We start from the raw sequence: 27042 nt of genomic DNA on the forward strand, positions 1-27042 counted from the left end.
CCCTCACAGCTCCGTAGGCAAGCACCATGGTCTTGTAGCGGATGCGAGCTTCAACTGGAAGCCAGTGGAGAGAGCGGAGGAGCGGGGTGACGTGAGAGAACTTGGGAAGGTTGAACACTAGACGGGCTGCGGCGTTCTGGATGAGTTGTAGGGGTTTAATGGCACAGGCAGGGAGCCCAGCCAACAGCGAGTTGCAGTAATCCAGACGGGAGATGACAAGTGCCTGGATTAGGACCTGTGCCGCTTCCTGTGTGAGGCAGGGTCGTACTCTGCGGATGTTGTAGAGCATGAACCTACAGGAACGGGCCACCGCCTTGATGTTAGTTGAGAACGACAGGGTGTTGTCCAGGATTACGCCAAGGTTCTTAGCGCTCTGGGAGGAGGACACAATGGAGTTGTCAACCGTGATGGCGAGATCATGGAACGGGCAGTCCTTCCCCGGGAGGAAGAGCAGCTCCGTCTTGCCAAAGTTCAGCTTGAGGTGGTGATCCGTCATCCACACTGATATGTCTGCCAGACATGCAGAGATGCGATTCGCCACCTGGTCATCAGAAGGGGGAAAGGAGAAGATTAATTGTGTGTCGTCTGCATAGCAATGATAGGAGAGACCATGTGAGGTTATGACAGAGCCAAGTGACTTGGTGTATAGCGAGAATAGGAGAGGGCCTAGAACAGAGCCCTGGGGACACCAGTGGTGAGAGCGCATGGTGAGGAGACAGATTCTCGCCACGCCACCTGGTAGGAGCGACCTGTCAGGTAGGACGCAATCCAAGCGTGGGCCACGCCGGAGATGCCCAACTCGGAGAGGGTGGAGAGGAGGATCTGATGGTTCACAGTATCGAAGGCAGCCGATAGGTCTAGAAGGATGAGAGCAGAGGAGAGAGAGTTAGCTTTAGCGGTGCGGAGCGCCTCCGTGATACAGAGAAGAGCAGTCTCAGTTGAATGACTAGTCTTGAAACCTGACTGATTTGGATCAAGAAGGTCATTCTGAGAGAGATAGCGGGAGAGCTGACCAAGGACGGCACGTTCAAGAGTTTTGGAGAGAAAAGAAAGAAGGGATACTGGTCTGTAGTTGTTGACATCGGAGGGATCGAGTGTAGGTTTTTTCAGAAGGGGTGCAACTCTCGCTCTCTTGAAGACGGAAGGGACGTAGCCAGCGGTCAGGGATAAATTGATGAGCGAGGTGAGGTAAGGGAGAAGGTCTCCGGAAATGGTCTGGAGAAGAGAGGAGGGGATAGGGTCAAGCGGGCAGGTTGTTGGGCGGCCGGCCGTCACAAGACGCGAGATTTCATCTGGAGAGAGAGGGAGAAAGAGGTCAGAGCACAGGGTAGGGCACTGTGAGCAGAACCAGCGGTGTCGTTTGACTTAGCAAACGAGGATCGGATGTCGTCGACCTTCTTTTCAAAATGGTTGACGAAGTCATCTGCAGAGAGGGAGGAGGGGGGGGGAGGGGGAGGAGGATTCAGGAGGGAGGAGAAGGTGGCAAAGAGCTTCCTAGGGTTAGAGGCAGATGCTTGGAATTTAGAGTGGTAGAAAGTGGCTTTAGCAGCAGAGACAGAGGAGGAAAATGTAGAGAGGAGGGAGTGAAAGGATGCCAGGTCCGCAGGGAGGCGAGTTTTCCTCCATTTCCGCTCAGCTGCCCGGAGCCCTGTTCTGTGAGCTCGCAATGAGTCGTCAAGCCACGGAGCGGGAGGGGAGGACCGAGCCGGCCTGGAAGATAGGAGACATAGAGAGTCAAAGGATGCAGAAAGGGAGGAGAGGAGGGTTGAGGAGGCAGAATCAGGAGATAGGTTGGAGAAGGTTTGAGCAGAGGGAAGAGATGATAGGATGGAAGAGGAGAGAGTAGCGGGGGAGAGAGAGCGAAGGTTGGGACGGTGCGATACCATCCGAGTAGGGGCAGTGTGGGAAGTGTTGGATGAGAGCGAGAGGGAAAAGGATACAAGGTAGTGGTCGGAGACTTGGAGGGGAGTTGCAATGAGGATAGTGGAAAAACAGCATCTAGTAAAGATGAGGTCGAGCGTATTGCCTGCCTTGTGAGTAGGGGGGGAAGGTGAGAGGGTGAGGTCAAAAGAGGAGAGGAGTGGAAAGAAGGAGGCAGAGAGGAATGAGTCAAAGGTAGACGTGGAGAGGTTAAAGTCGCCCAGAACTGTGAGAGGTGAGCCGTCCTCAGGAAAGGAGCTTATCAAGGCATCAAGCTCATTGATGAACTCTCCGAGGGGACCTGGAGGGCGATAAATGATAAGGATGTTAAGCTTGAAAGGGCTGGTAACTGTGACAGCATGAAATTCAACGGAGGCGATAGACAGATGGGTAAGGGGAGAAAGAGAGAATGACCACTTGGGAGAGATAAGGATCCCGATGCCACCACCCCGCTGACCAGAAGCTCTCGGGGTGTGCGAGAACACGTGGGACACACGTTTTCTTCGACTACTGCTATGTTTAATTTGGACATATTTTGATGAACAAAACAGTAATAGCTATTTCTCAAAGCCGAGGAAAATATATTTACTAGGACTACTTTATCGTGCAGTTGGAGTTTAAATTGACTTAGCTACAGAGCCCAAAGACCGGCAGGTGGCGATATTGAGTAGTTTCATCTTACCGTCCAAATGGAATACATGCAGCCAGCTATACACTCCTATCCCCCATGGACTGGTTCATACATAAAACATGTATTCCTCAACTCGATTTAATGGCGAGAAAGCGGGGGAAATATGCGTACTTTCTTTGTAAAACACCACTTTCCACAACCGTGCTAGAGTGCCTAATGCCTAGGAATGCTAGTCCTGGTGTGCAATCATTAAGCTGATTCTGTTGCAAAAGGTTCTCCAAATGGAAAACGCAAACGAGAGTTTCTATTGGACAAATTCAGGTAGGTCCCTCCCAGTTTTGTCTGCTTCCGTTTGGCTATTAAACAGTAAACGTTTCTATAATGAATACACCCCTAGATGTTGTGTATTGCATTCAGCCAATCAGGTTGCAGTAGTCTGTTGTTTGCCCCTGGCTGAATACAGGGCAGATCATCAGGAAGTAGCATTAGCCACTAGCATGGTGGTGAAAAAGTATTTCATAAAGAAAGTATGTATATTTTCCACGTTTTTTTACATTCCTTATTCCTTCTTGCAATTAAATCGAGTTAAGGAGGAAATCAATGCATTTCCATCCTGATTGGAGAATGTTTGATGTACGAACTGCTCCACTGGGGGATATGTATACACTATATAGACAGCTGCATGCGTTTGCTTTGGACGGTAAAATGAAACGACTCATTTATATTGCCACCTGTCGGCCTTTAAACTATTAGTTACACTGATATCCTAGGTCGGTTTTAAGTAGATTGGTAGAGATATATGTTCCTAGCAGAGGCAACAAATATACTGTTAACTAAGGGGCAACCTCAGGTGTTTGGAACGCCAGAGAGCTCATATAAATCTTGTGCACGGAAGGCAGGGCACTTCCTGTTTTTTCCTCCGTTTGTTCCTTGCTTGCCAAAGATCTTTCTAGATTAAGTAATGAGGGAAAAGGGCACCCACCCAACCAGGAGGTCTGCACGTGAATACGTGAAATTTCCACATGAATACCCGGAACATCGAAATCAAATGGTTTTGTAGTTTAACGATGGACTCGACACGTTAAGTGTGAATCGTGAGACACATCAAGGGGGTGTACTGCCAACTAACCCCACGCTCGCAAGGATAACTAGTTACCTAACTATCTACAATCAACTACGACTTGCTGTTGTGAATGGTGTACCCTAGCTAACGTTAGCGTGCCAGACAATCAAAAAGAGGACTGTTCTCTGAAAATTCTTTCCTCGACCACGAAAGGGGTGAGTTGAAATGATCATGGTTGTTTCTAAACGTTACCTCGCTAGCTAACTAAATGAGCAAGCTTATTACTAGCTAAATCAAGCCACCAAATATGTGAAACAACGCTAATCCTTGGACCTAACTACACACACATGCACTAGACTACACAGTGCCTCCCCCCCAATCCCCTGGTGTCTCCCACATACAGTAAAGTAGCCTAGTGTCTGCCTACTACCTAGCTAGCTAGCATTAGATTCTGAATCTGACAGAATCGAGAGGATTTTCATGAGTATAGCTAGCTAATGAATCCATGTTACTTTGCAATTCTAGCTCAATAACGGTGATTGTGACTTGACGGGTTAATTTACCATTTTTATTCCAATTTGGTCATTTTGCTATTACTGTCAGTGGATTTTTTTTGTTAGAAAAATCTCCAAATGAATAGATATGGTTGCAATACCGTCAGTACCAGATCAATATCGCCATCTGCCGGCCTTTTGCCGAGGATTGCATCTCTTCAACTGCAGAAATTATTTCGGATTTCTCGTGCGCCAGAGTAACGGTACTTATCTGCTTTGGGATTTCCATACTGAAAAACTTTATACAAGGTTCTTGATAAAACAATTAGCTGTTTATTGTTAATCGAAATACAACATTTTAACAATTAAACTAAGGGCACGACTGATCATTGTGATCGACAATAACAAAGGCTTACTACGTTAAATCTAGACTATTAGATAAGACCCTAGACATGCTTATGTAAGTCAAGGGGGCTGCCAGTAGCGGCTTATTAACGTAAATCACACCAGCCTGTTAATGAACTGCTATTTCATCCTATTGAGCCACATCCCTCCTCAACTCCCAGCTTTCACTCCCATTATCCTGTGCTCTCTTCCTCTGTGTCTGCCATCATTCCTCAGTTGTATTAATTACTGTTGGAGGCATCCAAGCAGCAGGGCGTCCTGCAGCCCCATAAATCATTTATTAAACATTCAGCTGTATAGAGCTCATACAGTGTAGTGCTCACAATCCAATCTTCCATAATGGTTAATTGGTCCATTGAAGTTGTTTAGTGTCTTATCTATTAGACATTATGTTTATTGATACTGGAGTCTCGCTTGAATTCAGAGACTTGGGCTAAATGGGTGACTGTTGTCAATTACTGCTGTCTTGAATGGCAAAATAGAATGTCAGTTTTTTTGTGAAAGGAGTTTCTGCTGTAAGACAAAGACGATACTATAGTCAATCAGTTTCTTCAGGATAACAGCAGCATGTCGTTCAGTGGTGGAGTTTATACACTCCCACTTCTAGTCAACCACAAAAGAGCTGTGTTTTAGCAGATAATAGCTAATCGATGCTTGCCTCAGTGTTTTTCTTGAAAGTGCTTTTGCTTGTGTACAAATCCCGAAGCAGCTAGAAGTCAATTCATTATGTAGCATCGTCCTTGGTAACAGATTGTCACTGGATTTATGCAGCGGCCAGAGATGTTTATAGTACAACTTTTCTGTGAAGTTCCTGACTTATTGGGTTTCAATGAACAGTTTGTTCACTTTATGGGAGTGACACCCTCCGTCATCTCTCAACATTGATTCACCTACGGGTTGTTCTGATGCAATATGCCCGATGAGGTGTGGTTTATGGCCACTATACCACGGCTAAGGGCTGTTCTTAGGCACGACACAACACAGTATATACCACAAACCCTGAGGTACCTCATTGCTAATAATTAGAGCTGTAAAAAATAAATGTTATGTCATACGGTCTGATATACCACGGCTGTCAGCCAATCAGCATTCAGGGCTCGAACCACCCAGTTTATAAATTGTATGTCAACAACTTTTGGACATCACCCAACACTAATGTCATTGGTACCTCATTGTTTTTTAAAATGTTGATTTAACTGACTAATAAAGGTTAACAAATTCGTATTTTACAATGACTGCCTACCCCGGATAAAAGCTCCCCTAACGCAGACAACGCTGTTAGGGATGCCCGAATAGTGGGCTTTTACAAACTTGATATAAAAACGGTTTTGGCAGGAATATGTCAGTTGCATCAGGGTTACCCGTAAGCCGATTTGGCTAATACTCAATTAAGCTAGTATGGCTAATCATAAAAGTGAGATTACACAGAAAATACCAGTGAATTGGCCATGTGGATGGATGAAAGCCACTGTCCTTCTACATCTGCATTGCTTGCACTTTAGGGTTTTATGCTGGTATCTGTATGAGCACTTTTTGACAAAATGCTGTTTGTAAAACACATTTGATTGATTTTAATACATTTGAAAGGCAGTGGTGTTTATTTTAGGAATACTCAGCTGTTTTTAACTTGTAAGGCTGTTTCTTAATAAGTTTGGACATATAGGCTATTTTTATTACCCTGACTTCCTGTTTCTAGTGAATGTGGGCCAAAACTGACCCCAGGGACATTTTGACCAGGGTAATTGAATTAAAGACTTCAGAATATTTAAACAGACTTCATAAACTCTCCCCCGCCGTCTCTTCCCTCACTCCCTTTGTCAGTTATCGTCTGTTTGCACAGACTATTGATTTGCATGTCAAAGCTGATACGTCGCCACGGTTCAGATAAGTTTATATTAAAAGACGGCACATTATCTAGGTGTCTAGCCTTTTAATTTTTTTACATTTTTTTTTACAGTCCACAACACCACGTTCAAACATAACAGAAAAGAGACCACATTCCAACAATACTGTCTGCACAGAAAATGAAACATTGACGCCTCACTTCCTTCTCTCTTCTCTATACACCTGTAGTTTTTCACTTCCCCCTCTATATATTTACAATACAACGACAGCTCATACCAACGACACAGGAAATGCGATGCAACATTGGCACGTCAGACATCACTTCATTGACACACCTGTATTTGTAGACTATCCCTAACCATCCCAAACCCTTCTCTCCCCGCAGCATGCGGCGAGAGCTGCGGCCGCTCTAGAATGAGGAAGAGCCCAGCAAACCGTTGCAGGGACATCGAGAGGCAAGCCGGCTACCTGCAGCCCGAGCACTGCGCCCCTCCCCCAACCCTCCCCCATTCCGACACCATGTGGTTCATCAGCGACTGCTGCGGCATCGTATGCGGCGTCATCACCTGGTGCCTGGTGTTCTATGCCGAGTTCGTGGTGCTCTTCGTCGTGCTGCTGCCTGCCAAGAACCTGCTCTATAGTCTAATCAACGGTGCACTGTTCAGTGTCCTCGCCTTCCTCGCCCTGGCCTCGCACGCCCGGGCCATGTGCACAGACCCGGTTAGTCTGGCTGTCTCTGTCTGTCAGTGATTCTGTAGCTTTCTTCCAATTGTCTCTCCTTCCCACAAAAGTGTGCACTTGTTCACGTCCCTTCACTGATTTAAAAGGAAATTACTGGAATTAAAAATCATATGGTGGACATTCCCACTACCCTGATGAAGACAGCTTGGCTGTCGAAACGTTGGTAATAACATTTTTGCATCTGAGCTCCTAGAGTTTCTACTCCGTTAGCCAGCACCACGTCTTAATAGGTGTGCGTTTCTTTTTCTTCTTGGACATTCCCACTAGCCCATGCCTCCACCAATCCAATGCTTTTAGATTTGTGGGCAGTAGTGAACGAGTGCACACTTCAGGAGAAAGGAGATGTTATTGAGTGGGGACTCAGGCGAAAACTGTCAAATGTTGAGCTTTCAATCTTGAAATAAGTTGTCTTCCCAAGAGAACCTGCTTGTAGAGAACTTCGAAACTGTGTATTGGTTTTCAGGTATGATTGAATGCCCCTGTCCTAACCCGTGCCTCTCTCCCAGGGTGCGGTGCCTAAAGGGAACGCGACCAAGGAGTTTATAGAGAGCCTGCAGCTCAAGCCCGGTCAGGTGGTCTACAAATGTCCCAAGTGTTGCAGTATCAAGCCCGACAGAGCTCACCACTGCAGGTTCTGTACAGGACTGGTCTAGAGAGCCCAGTCCTAATTCCACTTGTTTTCTTCAAATGTTCTTTCCCACCAATGTTGTTCAGCCTCAGTCCTGCTGCATTACCTATACCCACTGGTACTTACTAGATGGCTAAGAAGGAGTTCCCCGGACTTTGAAGTGCTTTGAACCTAGTTTCAAGGGACGGAACTGGCTAAAAAACAAAGTTGAATTAGGAAAAAGAAGCAACACTTGGTATTTATATTTGATCAAAATAAATGTCAATTGATGTGACGTACAGGATGGTATCATGATATTTATACTATACACTTTTTCCACCTTCGGAGAATGCCATGGTATCCAAGCACCTCTATTTAAGCATATTGCAGCCTTTGCAGCTCCATAGGGCAGATGATTGATCGATTGATGATGTCTCAGAGCCTAGTTGAGATATCTGAGGGTAGCAGACTGACAATATACGTCCCCTGACTCCCTTGTGTGATGGAGAGTACAGTCCAGCTTAGAGGTTATTCCCGTCTCTCACCTCCAATGTATACATGGTGTTTGTCCCAAATGGAACCCTATTCCCTATATAGGGCTCTGGTCAACAGTAGAGCACTATATAGGGAATAGAGTGCCATTTGGGATGCAGACAGTGTGTACCGTGCAACTAGGGGTGGTGTGGGTCTCTCCCCTCTCTCTCTCTGCTGCGTTGGTGTGTGTTTTGAGTTGACTGATAATTAACTATGCATTCTGGCTGGTCTTCATGCACCCAGAAGGAGCAGCGTGTGTAGGTCACGGTTTGGACCATATTTCCAGGCCTCTTCTGTATGTGGCTATACCCTGCTTTCATGTCATCTCCTCGTGTGCGTGCTCCTCGCAGTGTGTGCAAACGCTGTATCAAGAAGATGGACCACCATTGCCCATGGGTAAACAACTGCGTAGGAGAGAAGAACCAGAAATTCTTTGTGCTTTTCACAGTGAGTGTGTAGCCTCGAGCGACTCCGACATGCTCCTATTCCTCAAAACATACATTCACTTCACACCGTTGTTCACTCCCTCACATGAGATGTAGCCTCGAGCGACTCCGACATGCTCATATTACTCAAAACATACATTCACTCCGCACCGTTGTTCACTCCCTCACATGAGATGTAGCTGGTGTCCAAGCATTCAAACCTCTTAGCTAACGCTGACTAATTCAACTATCCATCTCCTCCTACAAAACCTGTCAACTTTCCCTCACATTCACCAATACATCACATTATTCAAAATCTTGACAAAATAAGAGTTGCATTTTCAAAATAAGAGTACGACACGGTTAAATAATGTAATGCTACTACGATATTCTTTGTCTCCCTTCAGATGTACATTGCACTGATATCACTCCATGCCCTGGTCATGGTTGCCTTTCATTTTATCTTCTGCTTTGAGTCAGACTGGACGAGTGAGTACCATGCTGTTTTTCGCTATGTATTAGCATGCTATGCCAAATCCACCATACTGTTTTTAACTTTGTGTGGCAAGTCTGCAACAGAGAAACACATTTAATGGATTTGGTGTTGTGGTTTCCATTTGTAACTATTTATTTCCATTTCTTCAAGTGTCATGTTGTCTTCCTCTCCAGTACCCAGATTGTTCTCCTTTCACATCCTTTGATTGGCTCACTTTGTTAGAGCATGACTTAATTGGTCAATTTACCTGATACAAGATTTCAACTTTTGGCTCACCTTTCCTGTCCTCTGAGTCCTAAGATAATACTTACCTGATGAGAGGGAATCCAGTGCACCTGTCCTCCTTCCAGACCATCAGTGCCCTCCAGTTTAAACCTTTCTCTCCCTTCTCCTCCCTCCTTCCCTCGGCCCTCCCAAGAGTGCAGTACATTCTCTCCTCCAGCGACCGTCATCCTCCTCATCCTCCTCTGCTTTGAGGGACTCCTCTTCCTCATTTTTACCTCAGTGATGTTTGGGTCCCAGGTCCATTCCATCTGTGCCGATGAGACAGTAAGTGAACTGAACACCACCAGCATCCCTTTGCTCCCATTCACTCCCTCACTCAGTGCTCCTCTCTACCTTCTTAACGGTCGCTGTTTAGCAAGGGTTGGGGGTCAATTTCAATTCAGGAAGTAAACTGGAATTAGAATTTCAGTTTACTTCCTGAGTTTAAATGGAATTGACCCCAACCCTGCTGCTTAGTGCTTAGATTCATATTGCCTGTAGCTTTATTTGAGGGTCTTAAGAGAACTGTCCCGAAGAAGTATACGGTAAATAGTCAGGATTATGTTGCTGACGTTTTGCATGTTTTTGGATCTTATCTACAGGGCATAGAGCAGTTGAAAAAGGAGGAGAGGAGATGGGCTAAAAGGACAAGGTGGATGAACATGAGGGTGGTATTTGGCCATCCGTTCTCTATAGCCTGGCTAAGTCCCTTTGCAACACCTGACCACGGGAAGGCAGACTATTACCAGTACGTTGTCTGAGATGGGAAGCCATGCTCCAGCACCCGTGCTACCAGCTTGTCTTTCAGGGTGCGGACTGATGACGCGTACGGGGCGATAGTCTTCCCACCGCCTGGCTTCACTGAGCATGAACTCTTATGACCCTTTCTCTTTTCTGTTTTTGGTCATTTTTCTTCTTTGTGAAAAAAATATTTTTTTCTGCTTGTTTTGAATACCTGCCACACATTTGGATATCTGTATGAAGTAATATATATTTCCCTTCTGTTTACGATCACTGCCAAGCCCTACAAAACCATGAACTGTAAAATGCCCCTCTGCTTTTCTCACGTTTTACCATTGAAGAAAGCACTTACTGATGTAACCTGGCCAGAGCCTGTATCTGAGCTGGCTAAAAACTGGGCTTTGCCTTTGGGATAGAAACGGAAATGGAAATGCTCTTAAACCAAAGTATTTCCTGTATTTTGTCATTTCCTGTTTAAGGACTAGGCTTAAACGAAGCAAACGCATGAGCTGAATTCATATGGTTTTCGTGCGCTGAAAAGCCAATCAGTTCCGAAAGGCAGATTTTGTCTTCCAATGTAGCAGTACCTCTGCCTTTCCATAATGTAGCCTAAATGGTGTAAGCTATAGCTTTTGGTGCCAGCGCCACACTGTTGGAGTACGAACGGCCTATAAGGCATTACGTTTGCGGTTTAGAACAGCCAAATCTTTTCCTGCAAGCTGCAGATTCTTTGCCGTATAAGACAATTGAAATTGGGTAAAGAAGATTTTTGTAATCTCAAGTTTAAGTTGAATAGGGTATTTGCTTCCTGTCACTGGCTATCAGTCATGTCTATGTGCAGGACGGGTCCCCTCCAAAAGGACAGGCTGAAGATGAGATTGGGAACAACAATGGATTGAAAGTCCAACTGTGAAACCGGCTGGTGGCCGTGGATGGTTCTGTTGTTCCACTGTGTGGCATGATGTCTTACTGGTTGGTGTATGTGACAACTGTTTCTATAGAAAAATGATCACGATGCCCTCTGAGATTTTTCAATTGGTCACCCAATAACTAAACTGGTCAATGAAATGTACATATTATTTTCAACTTTTTTTTTTAACAGAAGCATGCTTCTAAGTGTAATTCCCTGTGTTCACTGAATGGAATTTGTAAATGTCATGTCGAAAAAACAGGTTATCGGCTTGACATTCTGTTTATGAATCTGGCACAGTTAAGCTTTGTGGAGCAAACATTGGTGATGCAATTTAGGCCAGTGGAACATGTGCATTGAAGACTGAAAGACCATACTGCCTAGTCCTTTTTTTTTTTTTTAAAGTCACCATTGTGTACAATGCTAACTAATTCAAACTTAGACACAGACCGGTCTCCTAGATACATAGCAGTCGAAGTAGATTGCCTCGGGGCAATTAGGCATCGATTGCAAACAATCAAGAGAAAATGATAACACAATCAATTGTGTTCACGAGCCTTACTGTAGAAAGAACATGGGCTGTTGGTGACAAATAGAACGGCTATGCCTTGTGTCCCAAATGGCACTCTGTTCCCAATAGAGTGCACTACGTTTGACCAGGCCCACAGGGCTGTAGTCAAAAGTAATGTACTGTGTAGAGAATAGAGTGCCATTTGAGACACAGCTTAATTTATGTGGAATATATTTGCTGACATGTTCTCTGGTTTTACGACCCTCACTGTATGAACAATGGTTGTGTTCATCAAACTAAATTGTTTGCTAATTAAATGTAGAATACAGAGTGCATTGGCAAGGCATGGATGCCATTTGAAGTGTGTATGGACCACGTTTGTAGATTTGTGCTATATTCTAAAGAATCAATTAAGATTGAATGTAAATGCTACTTTTAGTGACTTGTATTGTGATAGTCACCTTTTCTAAGTAGTTTCTTTTTTACCGAATGGGTGACTTTTTAAAGATGCTTCAATCAAATCTACTACTGTCTCTTTTGGATTTGATGCCCATTTTTTATTTTAAAGTGGTACACTCTAAACTACCTACATCTCAATACTGCCATCTCCTGCTTGAACTGATGAACCCTTATTATCTCTATGTAGTGACTATCAAATACTGTGGTTTTTAAAAGTTAACTATCTTATCAGAATGAATGCTTCTCCAACCAGACTGATTTATTTTATCATTTAAAATGTGCTTTTTCAGCTCATTCCAGTTTGCCTTTCCAACTAATTATCAGCTGATCATGTACAATATCAGTATGCCTCACAGGCATGTATTAATAATTTGTAGATCTGTGTACTGGAGTGGGAAGTTCTTGAATCTGATTCATGTCCGTCTGTGCCAGAGTCTCTTTGAGGAGAGACGGGTGTAATAAGGGTATACGAGGTTCCTTAGGAAGAGGCTGGTTTAAAGCTCATGTTACCCTAGCCCCTTTCATTAAAGGTGGACTCCGCCATATGACACAGATGCAAAGTAAACCGCATAGTGGGTCAATTTCTGCAACTAAGCTCGTTGGAAGAGCGAGGCTAAACTCCATACTGCTGCGACCCCATGCACAGGTACTGTGTGAGAGTGAAGTTTTGCATCTCACTCATCTCAATATCTGTGGTGCTGCTTGTGGCAATGTCAATTTGCTCAGGCTACCTTTTTAATTACTATCAATCAGATCAGAAGACCGCATCCTACTCATTAACACAGGATATGCTGGGAAGTTGTCAAATCTATCCTATTCTGTTATGACAAAGGGACTGGTATTCTCTCATTACACTTAACACACACACTTGCTGTAAATAGATGATTCCCAATGTGCATCTCTTTGAAATGTTTATCTGAATGCAAAAGTTTAAGTTACTTTCATATGGAAATTTACAATAAATGTATTGTTTTTTCAAAAATGGTCCTCTGTCAACATTAATTTGTCTTAAAGGGATTGTTCACTCAATGTTTTTTAGTGAGTTTGAGTGAACTATCCCCTTTAAGACTGTATCCAGGTAGACACTATACTGTATCTGTGGAATCGGGAGTGTAAGTGTTGCATTCTGCATTACCTTTTATGTTTTCATGTCTTTTCTCTGTACAGTTTCAATTTATTGTATGCTTTACTTGGTAGGCTAATAGCACACTGGCCTTTGTCAGAGTCAATTTATTAGCTAATCTGAGAAGTTTACTGGACTGTAATCTTAAATGCTGCCTGGATATGGATCTCTTTCCATTGATGGTTGTTTAATTTTAGATCAACATAAGTTCACTTTCCTAGATGAGGTTTATTCAACATTGTGCACCGTCAAATTGAAAATATTGACACTTACAAATGTTAGCTTAAAATAGGTTTTTAGACTAGATATGGTTTATAAATAAAAAAAGATTTAGGTCTGCCCAAACACCTGTTTCTTTCTGCATCTGTTGTCCAAGAAATTATGACAGTTTGTCACACACAGACACAGCAGCAGTATGTGCAATCTAATTCGATTGGCTAACAGCCATTTTCTGAGACTTCCTCACTTATCATACACAATTTCCTAAGAGCAACATATTCAAAGGATGGAGAGGTGGCTTGTCCAAGTAACCATTTCAAGGATTCTTAATACATTTTTATTTATAATACATTCCCTTTCTTTATTCCTCCTGTAGAGCCCCCGTGCTGCACTAATCAGGAACACAGAGTTTATCAGGTCAGTCATATGCACCTCCCAAACTAATCTCTACAGTTTATAATATCCATATCTACAGTATACTCGTTCAAACAAATGTGACCCATTCAGGGGCTGGCGAACAAGGAGTTTCATGTAACCACTATTCTAATGCATTTGATTCCTCTTGCCTTCGGTGACGGTGGCGTCACAGGTAAATGTTTATCTGACTTGAGAACACAGGAGAAATGTTCGGCACCAATTTCTCCCGTCCTGATTCAATAGCATAGATCGTCACATTGCCAGGGAAGTAGATTACATTACACACACAACCTGCAGTCTGTAATGTACTGCAACTGGAAGGAGAATCGATTTCATAGTGTGCGTTCTACATTTATACAGACACATCATCATCGTCTAATAGATACAGTCAGAATACAGGTAGCTACTATTAGTTGTTGCATGCATTTGATGTGTAAAAAAAAACAGCAAAGTTTGATCGTATAGTAAAGTTGTAAAGTCAAACTCCTGTCTACAGTAACGTTTGTTGTCGGTATTACGCACAAAGCCCATTTCCACAACAGCGCATCACAGTGTTAAGGAATGTCAGGGAAGTACACTGTTGGAGTACAAACATGCTAGTTATAGAACACCACTTTCTGTAGTTTGGTTCGAAAACCCCACAGCAACGTTTGACCTTTTGGAAGTCTTGGAAGATGCAGAGGGAGGGACTGTGCTACGGGACGGTTCCCTTACCCCGAGGATAACATCAAACTGGGTTTAATTGCAATGGAAAACTAGGATGGACATTATATGTGACACGGGTCTACAGCTGAAACACAAAAGCTGGTGGCACTCAATTAAAAGGACATATTGGAGTAACTGTTGTTTGGACATCCTATTAAGTCAGAATTAAGTCCCTTCTGCCAAAGGAAATAAGCGATAGTTCACTCCAACATTTAAGTTGAGGTCAGACGTGGGCTAATGTCAAGAAGTCCAGGCGGTCTACTGTGTAGATCCAGCTCTGTACCTCAACTCCAAATGAATTGGAAAGACAGGCAACCTCTCAAAATTAAGTTAGACGGTGCCTATACTTTCCATTCATTGGAGTTGGTCTCATCTCAACATTAGACCACTTTTGAGGTTTGAAAATGTCTTCCCTATTTTGATTTTGGAGTGAACTAAACCGGATTACTTTACAGGCAGCTGAGAAGGTCACTATTTTTTCGGGCCACTTTAGCAGTTTGACTTCACATTGCATTGACAGAGCCTTGCTGTGGTTACAGTGGATACCAGGCAGGATCAAAAGATTTGTGTACTTTGGTTCGACTTACTTGGGTTTAGACCTTGTTAGGAACTTTCTTTTAGACATTTGCTATAAAAAAGGCAGGCAAGGCCAAACCTCAGAATCCACAAAACATGTGTGAGGGTCAAGCCCTCAATATATTTGGCTATAAACATGACACACGTCATGCGTGATACTGTAGTAAGTGATGAGAATATCTATGCGTTTGCTGTATTTTGCGCATGTCTAGCAGTAAGCAGCATTTGTGAGACTTATCACTTCGGGTTCACGCATCACCTTGAGCATGCGATGACGCAATGTTGGTGTGGAAGTCTACAGCTCGGGTCATCTTAGGACAGGTGAGCAAAATGAAAGCTTTTGTGATCTGAAGCGGAGCGTGGTAAGCATGGTGAAGAATCGATGGCAAGCACACATGGCCGAGGATGTCGAAGTGTTTCAAACGATAAATCACTCTGTGTTCCTTACATGGTATGTTTTGACAGTGCTTTCCCTTCCAAAGTGTTTCAAACGATAAATCACTGTGTTCCTTACATGGTATGTTTTCACAGTGCTTTCCCTTCCAAAGTGTTTCAAACGATAAATCACTCTCTGTTCCTTACATGGTATGTTTTGACAGTGCTTTCCCTTCCAAAGTTGCCATGGCTGCCGTTCACCCGAGAAATGCCATAGTTTGTCACAGATAGTAGGCTATAGGTTGCATTGCTGGTTTCTTTCTAGATCACTTAATGAGTTGTGCCTTTGCGACAGGTTGTCATTCGTCCTTCCTGGCTCGGTCGTTGGGGGCCGCCCTCTGAAGCACCAGGAGGCCAGAGAACGTGAGGGAGATTCCCACCCACCACAACGCAATCTGGGTCTCCCCAAAGATAAGCTGCCCCAAAAAGGCCTGTGGCACAATACAGGCATTTTAATTTAGTGCACCATATATTACACTTTTCATACATTACACTTTTCATACATTACACTTTTCATACATTACACTTTTCATACATTACACTTTTCATACATTACACTTTTCATACATTACACTTTTCATACATTACACTTTTCATACATTACACTTTTCATACATTACACTTTTCATACATTACACTTTTCATACATTACACTTTTCATACATTACACTTCTCTGACAACACTTAAAAAGGGAAATCTGTGTTACGCTTATTAATTCAAACCATACACTTGTAGGCTATTAGGCCTATACATTATTTACAAGTGTTTACTAAGTGTCTTTTCCACAGGGAAACATGTACTTACGGAAGATACGAAGTTGGAAGCGGTAGTGGTCACAGTGGTTCGGGTGGAGGAGGAAGAGTACCGGAGCGCCTTAGCGAGGAACGTCCACATCACAGCATTACAGGCGAAGAGCAGCCCCCCACAAATCAGCCTCAGTGGGATGTGTAGCTGAAGCAAACACACACAAACAACATGAATGAAAACAACGTTGTTTTGGACTATAGTCACGTCAAATAGTTGAGCTGCATTCCATGGATTTGGGGCCTATTTTAGTTATTTGTCTTGATATATATATATATATATATATATATATATATATATTTTCTTCCCCCACTTGCATTTACCTAACGGCTATACAAATAAATAATATGGCTAATAAATCAACCTTAAAATCATGTCACCACGTACCCAACGTCATGAAGGTCATTTCAAGCAGCCCAATTAACAATACGATATTGACATTGAATGGAAAATTGCCCATATGTTAAACCAGACTCGCATTTGGCCGCAATAAATAAAATGATTGAGTACACATATGAAAATATCTTCCTTTAACACAAACATATATGACGTAATACTGCACTAGGTATGTCGTTCAATCACGCGTGTACGACACGAGCTTTGACACACAGCACGCGCCTGTCCAGCAGAGAGAGATGCTGAGCGCAAGAGCTGGAATCTGGACCCCTAAACTCATCACTGGAAAACCCAAACTTCCCTACTCGCGGACGAATTGCTTTGCTAACAAATTGACATCTACATTATTCAGAAGCCACCCAAATCCCATCACGTTAATAATTCAGGCATTTAAACGGCGGCGATTCCTCACCCAGTCACAAGCGGTAGTTTCGTCAGGTTGTCTAAATTTCCGCTGCTCTCCCCATGTTCGTAGCCCCGTTTCACATACACCTTTTAGGTAATCGGCTCCAAGTGACAGCTTTGCAGATGAAGATGCGACAGCCCCGAGAAACCCCGCCAGAAGCGCATAGAAAACGCCGGGGAACAACATATTGACAACCGAGGCACATATTTCTCTAATCCATCACATTTCTACAGCGGTATTGAGCTGAGTGAGAGTGCAGGCAGAATCTGTAGGCTACTTCCTACCAACAACCGTCCCGAGGCAGCCACACCAATCAAAATACTTTGTCAGCGGGTAGGTGCACGACGTGGTTGGACAAAATAACTCCACAGCTGTGTAGCATTGTGGGATGAGTAGTTTATTCAGCGGCATCACGTGGTTGGGAATTCTGTTGATATTGGATAAGAATGTATTTCTTTTAGGACTCTTTCGGTCTGTGAGTGAGGTCTCATCCATCAAATGCCCCCAAATTAATCCTAATATAAATCACATCAAATTGTATTAGTCACATGCACCTTACAGTGAAATGCTCAATTACGAGCCCATAACCAATAATGCAGTTTTAAAAAAAAAATATGGATAAGAATAAGAAATAAAAGGGTGGCTGGAGTCTTTGACAATTTTTAGGACCTTCCTCTGATTCCACCTGGTATAGAGGTCCTGGATGGCTGGAAGCTTGGCCCCAGTGATGTACTGGGCCGTTCGCAATACCCTCTGTAATGCCTTGTGGTCGGAGGCTGAGCAGTTTCCATACCAGGCAGTGATGCAACCATGCTCTCGGTGGTGCAGCTGTAGAACATTTTGAGGATCTGAGGACCCGTGCCAAATCTTTTCAGTCTCTTGAGGGGGAAGAGATTTTGTCGTGCCCTCTTCACGACTGTCTTGGTGTGCTTGGACCATGTTCATTTGTTGGTGATGTGGACACCAAGGAACTTGAAGCTCTCAACCTGCTCCACTAGAGCCCCGTCGATGAGAATGGGGGTGTGCTCGGTTCTCTTTTTCCACAATCATCTCCTTTGTCTTGATCATGATGAGGGGGTGGTTGTTGTCCTGGCACCACACGTCCAGGTCTCTGACCTCCTCCCTATAGACTGTTTCGTCGTTGTCGGTGATCAGGCCTGCCACTGTTGTGTCATCGGCAAACTTAATGATGGTGTTGGAGTCGTCCCTGGCCGTGCAGTCATGAGTGAACAGGGAGTACAGGAGGGGACTGAGCACGCACCCATGAAGGGCCCCTGTGTTGAGGATCAGCGTTGCGGATGTGTTGTTACCTACCCTTACCACCTGGGGGCGGCCCGTCAGAAAGTCCAGGATCCAGTTGCAGAGGGAGGTGTTTAGTCCCAGGGTCCTTAGATTATTGATGAGCTTTGAAGGCACTGTATTGTTGAACGCTGAGCATCCGAGGTGTTTAATATACCTTTAATTTGTGTGATTAATATTCAGAATATTAAATCAAATTAAAAGGCAGACATTCTATTTTAATCACAAAAATAATCATACATTAGGCCAGGGGTGGGCAACTCCAGTCCTCCAGAGCCTGATTGATCAAATTGCATTCTAAACTGAAGATCATTATTAGTTGATTATAGGAGTCAGGTGTGTTAGCTGGGGCTGGGGAAAAACTGTGACACCACACTGGCTGTCGAGCAGTGGCGGATTTAGGTATAGGTGACATGGGCACCCGCCCAGGGCGGCATCTTGCCAGGGGTGGCACGGGGCACCCACACAAAAAAAATCAGAATGGTGACATTTGCGCGGTTTTCTATCGCTCATTTGTACATCACGTCAATGATATCATGTCACCGTGTGGGACTGTGGGTCAATTAACCTTGTTGGAGTGGGCGCCCTGATTCTAGTTTGTGAGCTGGGCAGGTCACTGCCTGGGAAAGTCTCCCACTCAAAAGTACGAGATGGGGAGGGGAGCAGGGGTAGGTTGATCTCAGGTCTCCCCACTGGAAGCCTGAGGTTGTGGGAGCAGGGGAATCTATCAAATAGTTCACCTGTAACTTTGTACAATATTAATGCAATTAGTAAAGTCAGTCACACTATAAAATGCTACTGAATAAACAATTAATTCATAATACTGTGAATATATAGTTTCACAGACATGTTTTTTATTTTTTTTCTGGTTTGTGCGAAATCGTTAAGAATAATATAAAACCAGTCTGCTACACCACCGAGGTGAATTGGTTTAGTCTTGACTCTTGGTTGACAGTGTTGGGGGATGGGTAAATGTATTGATGCTCGAGTGACAAATATTTGTATATTTATATCTTTTTAAATGTTGGGGGGAGTTCGCTCAGGGAGCCCTACTAGCTGGAACCGCCACTGCCCTCGAGGACTGGAATTGCCCACCCCTGCATTAGGCAATAGGCAGGTTAGCCTTACAGCCTACTACTTTCTTAATCTACTCGATTTTAATGTTGGGTGGAGCGGAGGATCAATGCTAATGTAATGTCTTTGAGTGGGGAAAGGCAGGGCTACTCTCAGTAAATCAGCCCAGTAGCCTATATTGCATGCACGCACGCACTCACTCACGCATGCACTCACTCACTCACTCACTCACTCACTCACTCACTCACTCACTCACTCACTCACTCACTCACTCACTCACTCACTCACTCACTCACTCACTCACTCACTCACTCACTCACTCACGCACGCACGCACGCACGCACGCACGCACGCACGCACGCACGCACGCACGCACGCACGCACGCACGCACGCACTCACTCACTCACTCACTCACTCACTCACTCACTCACTCACTCACTCACTCACGCGCACGCACGCACGCACGCACGCACGCACGCACGCACGCACGCACGCACGCACGCACGCACTCACTCACTCACTCACTCACTCACTCACTCACTCACTCACTCACTCACTCACTCACTCACTCACTCACTCACTCACTCACTCACTCACTCACTCACTCACTCACTCACTCACTCACTCACACAGCCCAATCCTGATCCAGACAGTGGGGCCCTCAGAATAAATGTCCCCTTCAGCATACTGATGACATGGATCATAAAGGTTCATTACCTAAAAACTCCACCTGATTCCGTCTCAAATGGCACCCTATTCCTAATATAGTGCACTTCTTTTTACCAGATCCTTATAGGCTCTGTTCAAAATAAGTGCACCCCATAGGAATAGGGTGCCGTTTAGGACTCATAAAGTGGAGGGGAGAGTGACGCCACTTAGTTCAGCCACATCTCTGCCCTTCAGATTGATGGAGCTGTCACAGATGGAACTGGAACAAGACTTGAAATTCTCATTATGTGCAGACAGAAAGGGAATAAAGTGTCTGCTCCTTCCATTTCTTATCTATTATCAAAGAAGAATCGTATCTGTATTACAGACTTGAGACTGTATGAGATACCCCATCTGAAACTTTGATTTTTACATTTTTTATTTAACTAGACAAGTCAGATAAGAACAAATTCTTATTTACAATGACGACCTACCCCGGCCAAACCCGGCCAACGCTAGGCCAATTTTGCGCCGCCCTATGGGACTGTAGTGACGCCTCAAGCACTGAGATGCAGTGCCTTTGACCTCTGCTCCACTTGGGAGCCCAAACATGAACCTAACAATACTATAAATGCGTTCCAAGTACCATCAGAATAACACTGGGCCACTGTTTTTCTCAGCTGTGTCAAGTAGTTTACTTTTGTGTGGATTTTTGCACAGTGCCTATTTCATTAATAATTCTAAGGTCACAAATGGTTAAAGACTCAACCTGAAACAAACCTTATCCATCCATTCCCATTATTCAACTGATCCTACCTCTGGCCAGTAGATGTCTCTAATGTTCTTCAAGCAACAGCATGTCTACAGAAATCAAGCAGTTAATGAGTTTTGAATGCAGACATTTTCCTCGAATGTATGCAAGTAAGTAAGCATGTAAACCCAGAATATGTGATGCACTTCAGAAGTGACTGCTTGGATAAACTGAAAAACACGCAGAAAATATTTCTGGAACCATTATAAAATGGACTGTTGTTATTATCAGTCATGTATCATTAAAAATATGACCTCAAATAAATGTGGTTATAAACTAATGGTGGTTTGATTACTTCAGGTGTTTTACCTCAAATATTTCCATATTTTACCTGTAATGTCTATTATCTCACCATTATGTGATTCGTAACTAGTCACGTCAAAGCTCTCCTCTCATTAGGCCATTTGTCTACCGTTCATTCTCCATTATCATGACTTACTGGGGCCTCTTGACAGAGACAAGTCTCACCAGCCAGTCATTAGCAGGTCATCATCGCCACCCTCAGAAAATTATACATTTGAAATCAAGGGGCCAATTAAATGTCATCTTCACATTTGAAGGTGCATGCTTGTGGAGAGTGTACGGCTGTGTACCAAATGGCACCTTATTCCCTATATATGGACCCTGTTCAAATGTAGTGGACTATACACTGAGTGTACAAAACATTAGGAACACCTGCTCTTTCCATGACCAGTGGAATCCAGGTGAAAGGTATGATCCCTTGTTGATCTCACCTGCTAAATCCACTTCAATCAGTGTAGATAAAGGTGGAGGAGATAGGTTAAAGAAGGATTTTTAAGCCTGGAGACAATTGCGACATGGATTGTGTGCCATTCAGAGGGTGAATGGGCAAGACAAAATATTGAAGTGCCTTTGAACAGGGTATGGTAGTAGGTGACAGGTGCACCGGTTTGAGCGTGTCAAGAACTGCAAAAGTTTTCCGTGTGTCTCAAGAATGGTCCACCACCCAAAGGACATCCAGACAATTTGACACAACTGTGGGAATCATTGGAGTCAACATGGGCCAGCATCCCTGTGAAATGCTTTCGACAACTTGTAGAGTCCATGTTCTGAGGGCAAAAGGGAGTTTAACTCAATATTAGGAAGGTGTTCCTAATGTTTTGTACACTCAGTGTATAGGTTATAGGGTGCCATTTTGGACACAGATTAGGACTGACTGAGGTGTCGAGAGGAAGCTCTAATTGGGAACCTGTTCTTGTTCATTGGGAGATAAGAGTCCACAGAGAACAAACTAACACTCATAACTGAGGACCTGTCATGGAGCTTCCTATCGACATCCATTAGCTGAAAAGGCAGCCATGTTTTCCATTTACAATCCTAACTTTACAGGACGGGCTACCTAGACTGACTTCAAGGTGAAGGGACTAAGATCATTCGTAAACTACAACTTTGACCTTAACCTTTGCCTCAGTATATGGGGCCAATTTAAATTACATAATAAATGAGGCAATCTTTTATTTTTGTATTTTTGGGAGAGGGGAGTAGATCAGCTTTAATATTACAGATAGATTGTAGCTTCCTTCAAATCAAATTTTATTTGACACATACACATGGTTAGCAGATGTTATGCGAGTGTAGCGAAATGCTTGTGCTTCTAGTTCCGACAGTGCAGTAATATCTAACAAGTAATCTAACAATTCCACAACAACTACTTAATACACACAAATATAAAGGAGGTAATAAATAATAAAGAATGGAATGCAACTTTTCAGGGAAGTCAGGAACCAATACACACAGTCAGATAGGAAAGCAAAGGCTAGCTTTTTCAAACAGAAATTTGCATCCTGCAGCACTAATTCCAAAAAGTTTTGGGACACTGTAAAGTCCATGGAGAATAAGAGTGCCCCCTCCCAGCTGCCCACTGCTCTGAGAATAGGAAACACTGTCACCACTGATAAATCCATGATAATAGAGAATTTCAATAAGCATTTCTCTACCGCTGGCCATGCTTTCAACCTGGCTACCCCAACAGCTCTGCACCCCTCGCAGCAACTGGCCCAAGACCCCCTCCCACCTCCCCGGGCTTCTCCTTCACCTAAATCCAGACAGCTGATGTTCTGAAAGAGCTATAAAATCTGGAACCCTTCAAATCAGCTGGGCTAGACAATCTGGACACTCTCTTCCTAAAATTATCTACTGCCATTGTTGCAACCCCTATTACTAGTCTGTTCAACCTCTCTTTCGTATAGTCTGAGATTCCTAAAGATTGGAAAGGGGAGACACTCTAGACCCAAACTGTTACAGACCTATATTCATCCTGCCCTGCCTTTCTAAAGTCTTTAAAAGCAAAGTAAACAAACAGATCACTGACCATTTCGAATCCCACCGTACCTTCTTCGCAATGCAATCTGGTTTCCGAGCTGGTCATGGGTGCACCTCAGCCACGCTCAAGGTCCTAAACGATATCATAACCACCATTGATAAAAGACAGTACTGTGCAGCCGTCGTCATTGACCTGGCCAAGACCTTCGACTCTGTCAATCATTGTATTCTTATCGGCAGACTCAACAGCCTTGGTTTCTCTAATGACTGCCTAGTCTGGTTCATTAACTACTCAGATAGAGTTCAGTGTGTCATATCAGAGGGCCTGTTGTCCGGACCTCTGGCAGTCTCTATGGGGGTTTCACAGGGTTCAATTCTCAGGCCGACTCTTTTCTCTGTATATATCAATGATGTCGCTCTTGCTGCGGGTGATTCTTTGATCAACCACTACGCAGACGCCACCATTCTGTATACATCTGGCCCTTCTTTGGACACTGTGTTAACAAACCTCCAAACGAGCTTCAACGCCATACAACACTCCTTCCGTGGCCTCCAACTGCTCTTAAATGCTAATAAAATGAAATGCATGCTCTACAACCAATCGCTGCCCGCACCCGCCAGCCCGACTAGCATCACTACTCTGGACGGTTCTGACTTAGAATATGTGGACAACTATAAATACTTCGGTGTCTGGCTAGACTGTAAACTCTCCTTCCAGACTCACATTGAGCATCTCCAATCCAAATTTAAATCTAGAATTGGCTTCCTATTTCGCTGCAAAGCATCCTTCACTCATGCTGCCAAACATACCATCGTAAAACTGACTATCCTACGATCCTTGACTTTCGGCGATGTCATTTACAAAATAACCTCCAACACTCTACTCAGCAAATTGGATGCAGTCTATCACAGTGCCATCCATTTTGTCACCAAAGCCTCATATACTACCCACCACTGCGACCTGTATGCTCTCATTGGCTGGTCCTCGCTACATATTCGTCACCAAACCCATGGCTCCAGGTCATCTATAAGTCTTTTCTAGGTAAAGCTCCATCTTATCTCAGCTCACTGGTCACCATAGTAACACCAACCTGTAGCACGCGCTCCAGCAGGTATATTTCACTGGTCATCCCATTTACATTTACATTTAAGTCATTTAGCAGACGCTCTTATCCAGAGCGACTTACAAATCCCCAAAGCCAATACCTCCTTTGGCTGCCTTTCCTTCCAGTTCTCTGCTGCCAATGACTGGAATTAATTTGGAGACTTACATCTCCCTCACTAACTTTAAGCGTTAGCTGTCAGAGCAGCTTACCGATCGCTACAACGGTACACAGCCCATCTGTAAATAGGCCATCCAACCAACTACCTACCTCATCCCCATATTTGTTTTTGTTTTTCTGCTCTTTTGCACACCAGTATTTCTACTTGCACATCCTCATCTGCACATCTATCACTCCAGTGTAAATTGCTAAATTGTAATTACTTCACCACTACTCCTTACTTCATTTGCACACACTGTATACAGATTTTTCTATTGTGTTATTGACTGTATGTTTATTTATCCCATGTGTAACTCTGTGTTATTATTTTTGTCGCACTGATTTGCTTTATCTTGGCCAGGTCGCAGTTGGAAATGAGAACTTGTTCTCAACTGGCCTACCTGGTTAAATAAAGGTGAAAAAATAAATAATAATAATAATAATAATATGTACATATAAATATATGGATGAGTGATGACCGAGCGGCATAGGCAAGATACAATAGATGGTATAAGATACAGTATACACATATGAGATGAGTAATGTAAGATATGTAAACATTATTAAAGAGGCATTGTTAAAGTGACTAGTCAATGTAATTGTCTGTCTAATTTCCAATCTAAATGGGGCGATCTTAAAAGATGAGATAATTTGATAAGGTGAAAAAGAGGCAGACTTAAGATGAGTAGAGATTCCGTTGAAAATGCCCTCTACATTTTTTTTTTTACATGTATTCTAATTTTCTCTAGATGTGAGCTATCTCTGTCATGTTTTGTCATTTATTATCACGTCTTGTCCCTGTGCTTCCCATTCTATTCGTTTCCCTCTGCTGGTCTTATTAGGTTCTTTCCCTCTTTCTATCCCTCTCTCTCCCCCTCCCTCTCTCACTCTCTCGCTCTCTCTTCTCTCTATCGTTCCGTTCCTGCTCCCAGCTGTTCCTATTCCCCTAATCATCATTTAGCCTTCCCACACCTGTTCCCGATCCTTTTCCCTGATTAGAGTCCCTATTTCTCTCCTTGTTTCCCGTTTCTGCCCTGTCGGTTCCTTGTCTAGAATTCACCGTGCTGTGTTTGTGTATCGCCCTGTCGTGTCGTGTTTTCCTCAGATGCTGCGTGGTGAGCAGGTGTCTGAGTCTGTCTGGTTCAAGTGCCTTCCCGAGGCAACCTGCTGTTCACCTGCTGTTCAAGATCGAGTCTCCAGTTTGTCCTCGTCATTTCGAGTGAAAGTTGTGTTTTTTGATTGTATTTACTTTACTGGATTAAAGACTCTGTTTTCGCCAAGTCGCTTTTGGGTCCTCTTTCACCTGCATGACAGAAGGAACCGACCAAGGAATGGACCCAGCGACTTCAGACGCTCGTTACACTGCCGTCGAGATCCAAGGAGCCATGCTCGGCAGACACGAGCAGGAATTGTCTGCTGCTCGCCATGCCGTGGAGAACCTGGCCGCTCAGGTTTCCGACCTCTCTGGACAGTTCCAGAGTCTACGTCTCGTGCCACCTGTTACTTCCTGGCCTGCCGAGCCTCCAGAACCTAGGGTTAATAACCCACCTTGCTACTCCGGGCAGCCCACTGAGTGCCGCTCCTTTCTCACGCAGTGTGAGATTGTGTTCTCTCTCCAACCCAACACATACTCTAGAGAGAGCTCGGGTTGCTTACGTCATTTCACTCCTTACTGGCCGGGCTCGAGAATGGGGCACAGCTATCTGGGAGGCAAGGGCTGATTGCTCTAACAAGTTCCAGAACTTTAAAGAGGAGATGATTCGTGTTTTTGACCGTTCAGTTTTTGGTAGGGAGGCTTCTAGGGCCCTGGCTTCCCTATGCCAAGGTGAACGGTCCATAACGGATTATTCTATTGAGTTTCGCACTCTTGCTGCCTCTAGTGAGTGGAACGAGCCGGCGCTGCTCGCTCGTTTTCTGGAGGGACTCCACGCAGTGGTTAAGGATGAGATTCTCTCCCGGGAGGTTCCTTCAGATGTGGACTCTTTGATTGCTCTCGCCATCCGCATAGAACGACGGGTAGATCTTCGTCACCGGGCTCGTGGAAGAGAGCTCGCATCAACGGTGTTTCCCTGCTCCGCATCGCAACCATCTCCCTCCTCTGGCTCAGAGACTGAGCCCATGCAGCTGGGAGGGATTCGCATCTCGACTAAGGAGAGGGAACGGAGGATCACCAACCGCCTGTGCCTCTATTGCGGAGTTGCTGGACATTTTGTTAATTCATGTCCAGTAAAAGCCAGAGCTCATCTGTAAGCGGAGGGCTACAGGTGAGCGCAACTACTCAAGTCTCTCCATCAAAATCCTGTACTACTTTGTCGGTCCATCTACGCTGGACCGGTTCGGGTGCTACATGTAGTGCCTTGATAGACTCTGGGGCTGAGGGTTGTTTCATGGACGAAGCATGGGTTCGGAAACATGACATTCCTTTCAGAGAGTTAGAGAAGCCTACGCCCATGTTCGCCTTAGATGGTAGTCATCTTCCCAGTATCAGATTTGAGACACTACCTTTAACCCTCACAGTATCTGGTAACCACAGTGA

The 27042-nt window shown here is 44.2% G+C and overlaps 2 protein-coding genes across 3 annotated transcripts; one reads left to right on the forward strand and one right to left on the reverse strand.

Moving 5' to 3' along the window:
- The first annotated feature begins 2971 nt into the window (after nucleotides 1–2971).
- On the forward strand, nucleotides 2972–13031 carry LOC124043657 (palmitoyltransferase ZDHHC3-like). Of its 2 annotated transcripts, none has more exons than XM_046362461.1 (7): nucleotides 2972–3078; nucleotides 6744–7078; nucleotides 7606–7730; nucleotides 8591–8687; nucleotides 9073–9154; nucleotides 9580–9710; nucleotides 10028–13031. In XM_046362461.1, exons 2-7 carry the CDS (start codon nucleotides 6773–6775, stop codon nucleotides 10184–10186), a joined length of 900 nt encoding a protein of 299 aa, XP_046218417.1. In that variant the 5' UTR covers nucleotides 2972–3078; nucleotides 6744–6772; the 3' UTR covers nucleotides 10187–13031. The 2 variants fall into 2 exon arrangements, with proteins under 2 accessions (XP_046218417.1, XP_046218416.1); XM_046362460.1 differs by lacking the exon at nucleotides 2972–3078 and adding an exon at nucleotides 3210–3829.
- Nucleotides 13032–13580: 549 nt separating this feature from the next.
- Nucleotides 13581–17492, reverse strand: LOC124043659 (transmembrane protein 42-like). Its single transcript, XM_046362462.1, has 3 exons — nucleotides 17135–17492; nucleotides 16327–16473; nucleotides 13581–15952 (listed from the first exon to the last, which is right to left on the reverse strand). Exons 1-3 carry the CDS (start codon nucleotides 17312–17314, stop codon nucleotides 15821–15823), a joined length of 459 nt encoding a protein of 152 aa, XP_046218418.1. The 5' UTR covers nucleotides 17315–17492; the 3' UTR covers nucleotides 13581–15820.
- Between the last annotated feature and the right edge of the window lie 9550 nt (nucleotides 17493–27042).

The sequence above is a fragment of the Oncorhynchus gorbuscha genome, linkage group LG09 (assembly GCF_021184085.1).
Source record: "Oncorhynchus gorbuscha isolate QuinsamMale2020 ecotype Even-year linkage group LG09, OgorEven_v1.0, whole genome shotgun sequence".
Lineage (NCBI taxonomy): Eukaryota > Metazoa > Chordata > Actinopteri > Salmoniformes > Salmonidae > Oncorhynchus > Oncorhynchus gorbuscha.

Excerpts from the sequence above, each read along its gene's own strand:
- LOC124043657 (XM_046362461.1), top strand. The coding sequence starts at position 6,773 with ATGAGGAAGAGCCCAGCAAACCGTTGCAGGGACATCGAGAGGCAAGCC. Across the intron at positions 8,688-9,072 it reads AATTCTTTGTGCTTTTCACA|ATGTACATTGCACTGATATC; the intron begins GTGAGTGTGTAG and ends GTCTCCCTTCAG. Across the intron at positions 9,155-9,579 it reads CTTTGAGTCAGACTGGACGA|AGTGCAGTACATTCTCTCCT; the intron begins GTGAGTACCATG and ends GGCCCTCCCAAG.
- LOC124043659 (XM_046362462.1), bottom strand. The coding sequence starts at position 17,314 with ATGTTGTTCCCCGGCGTTTTCTATGCGCTTCTGGCGGGGTTTCTCGGG. Across the intron at positions 16,474-17,134 it reads AAACTACCGCTTGTGACTGG|CTACACATCCCACTGAGGCT; the intron begins GTGAGGAATCGC and ends TGTTTGCTTCAG. Across the intron at positions 15,953-16,326 it reads CTTCCAACTTCGTATCTTCC|GCCTTTTTGGGGCAGCTTAT; the intron begins GTAAGTACATGT and ends ATTGTGCCACAG.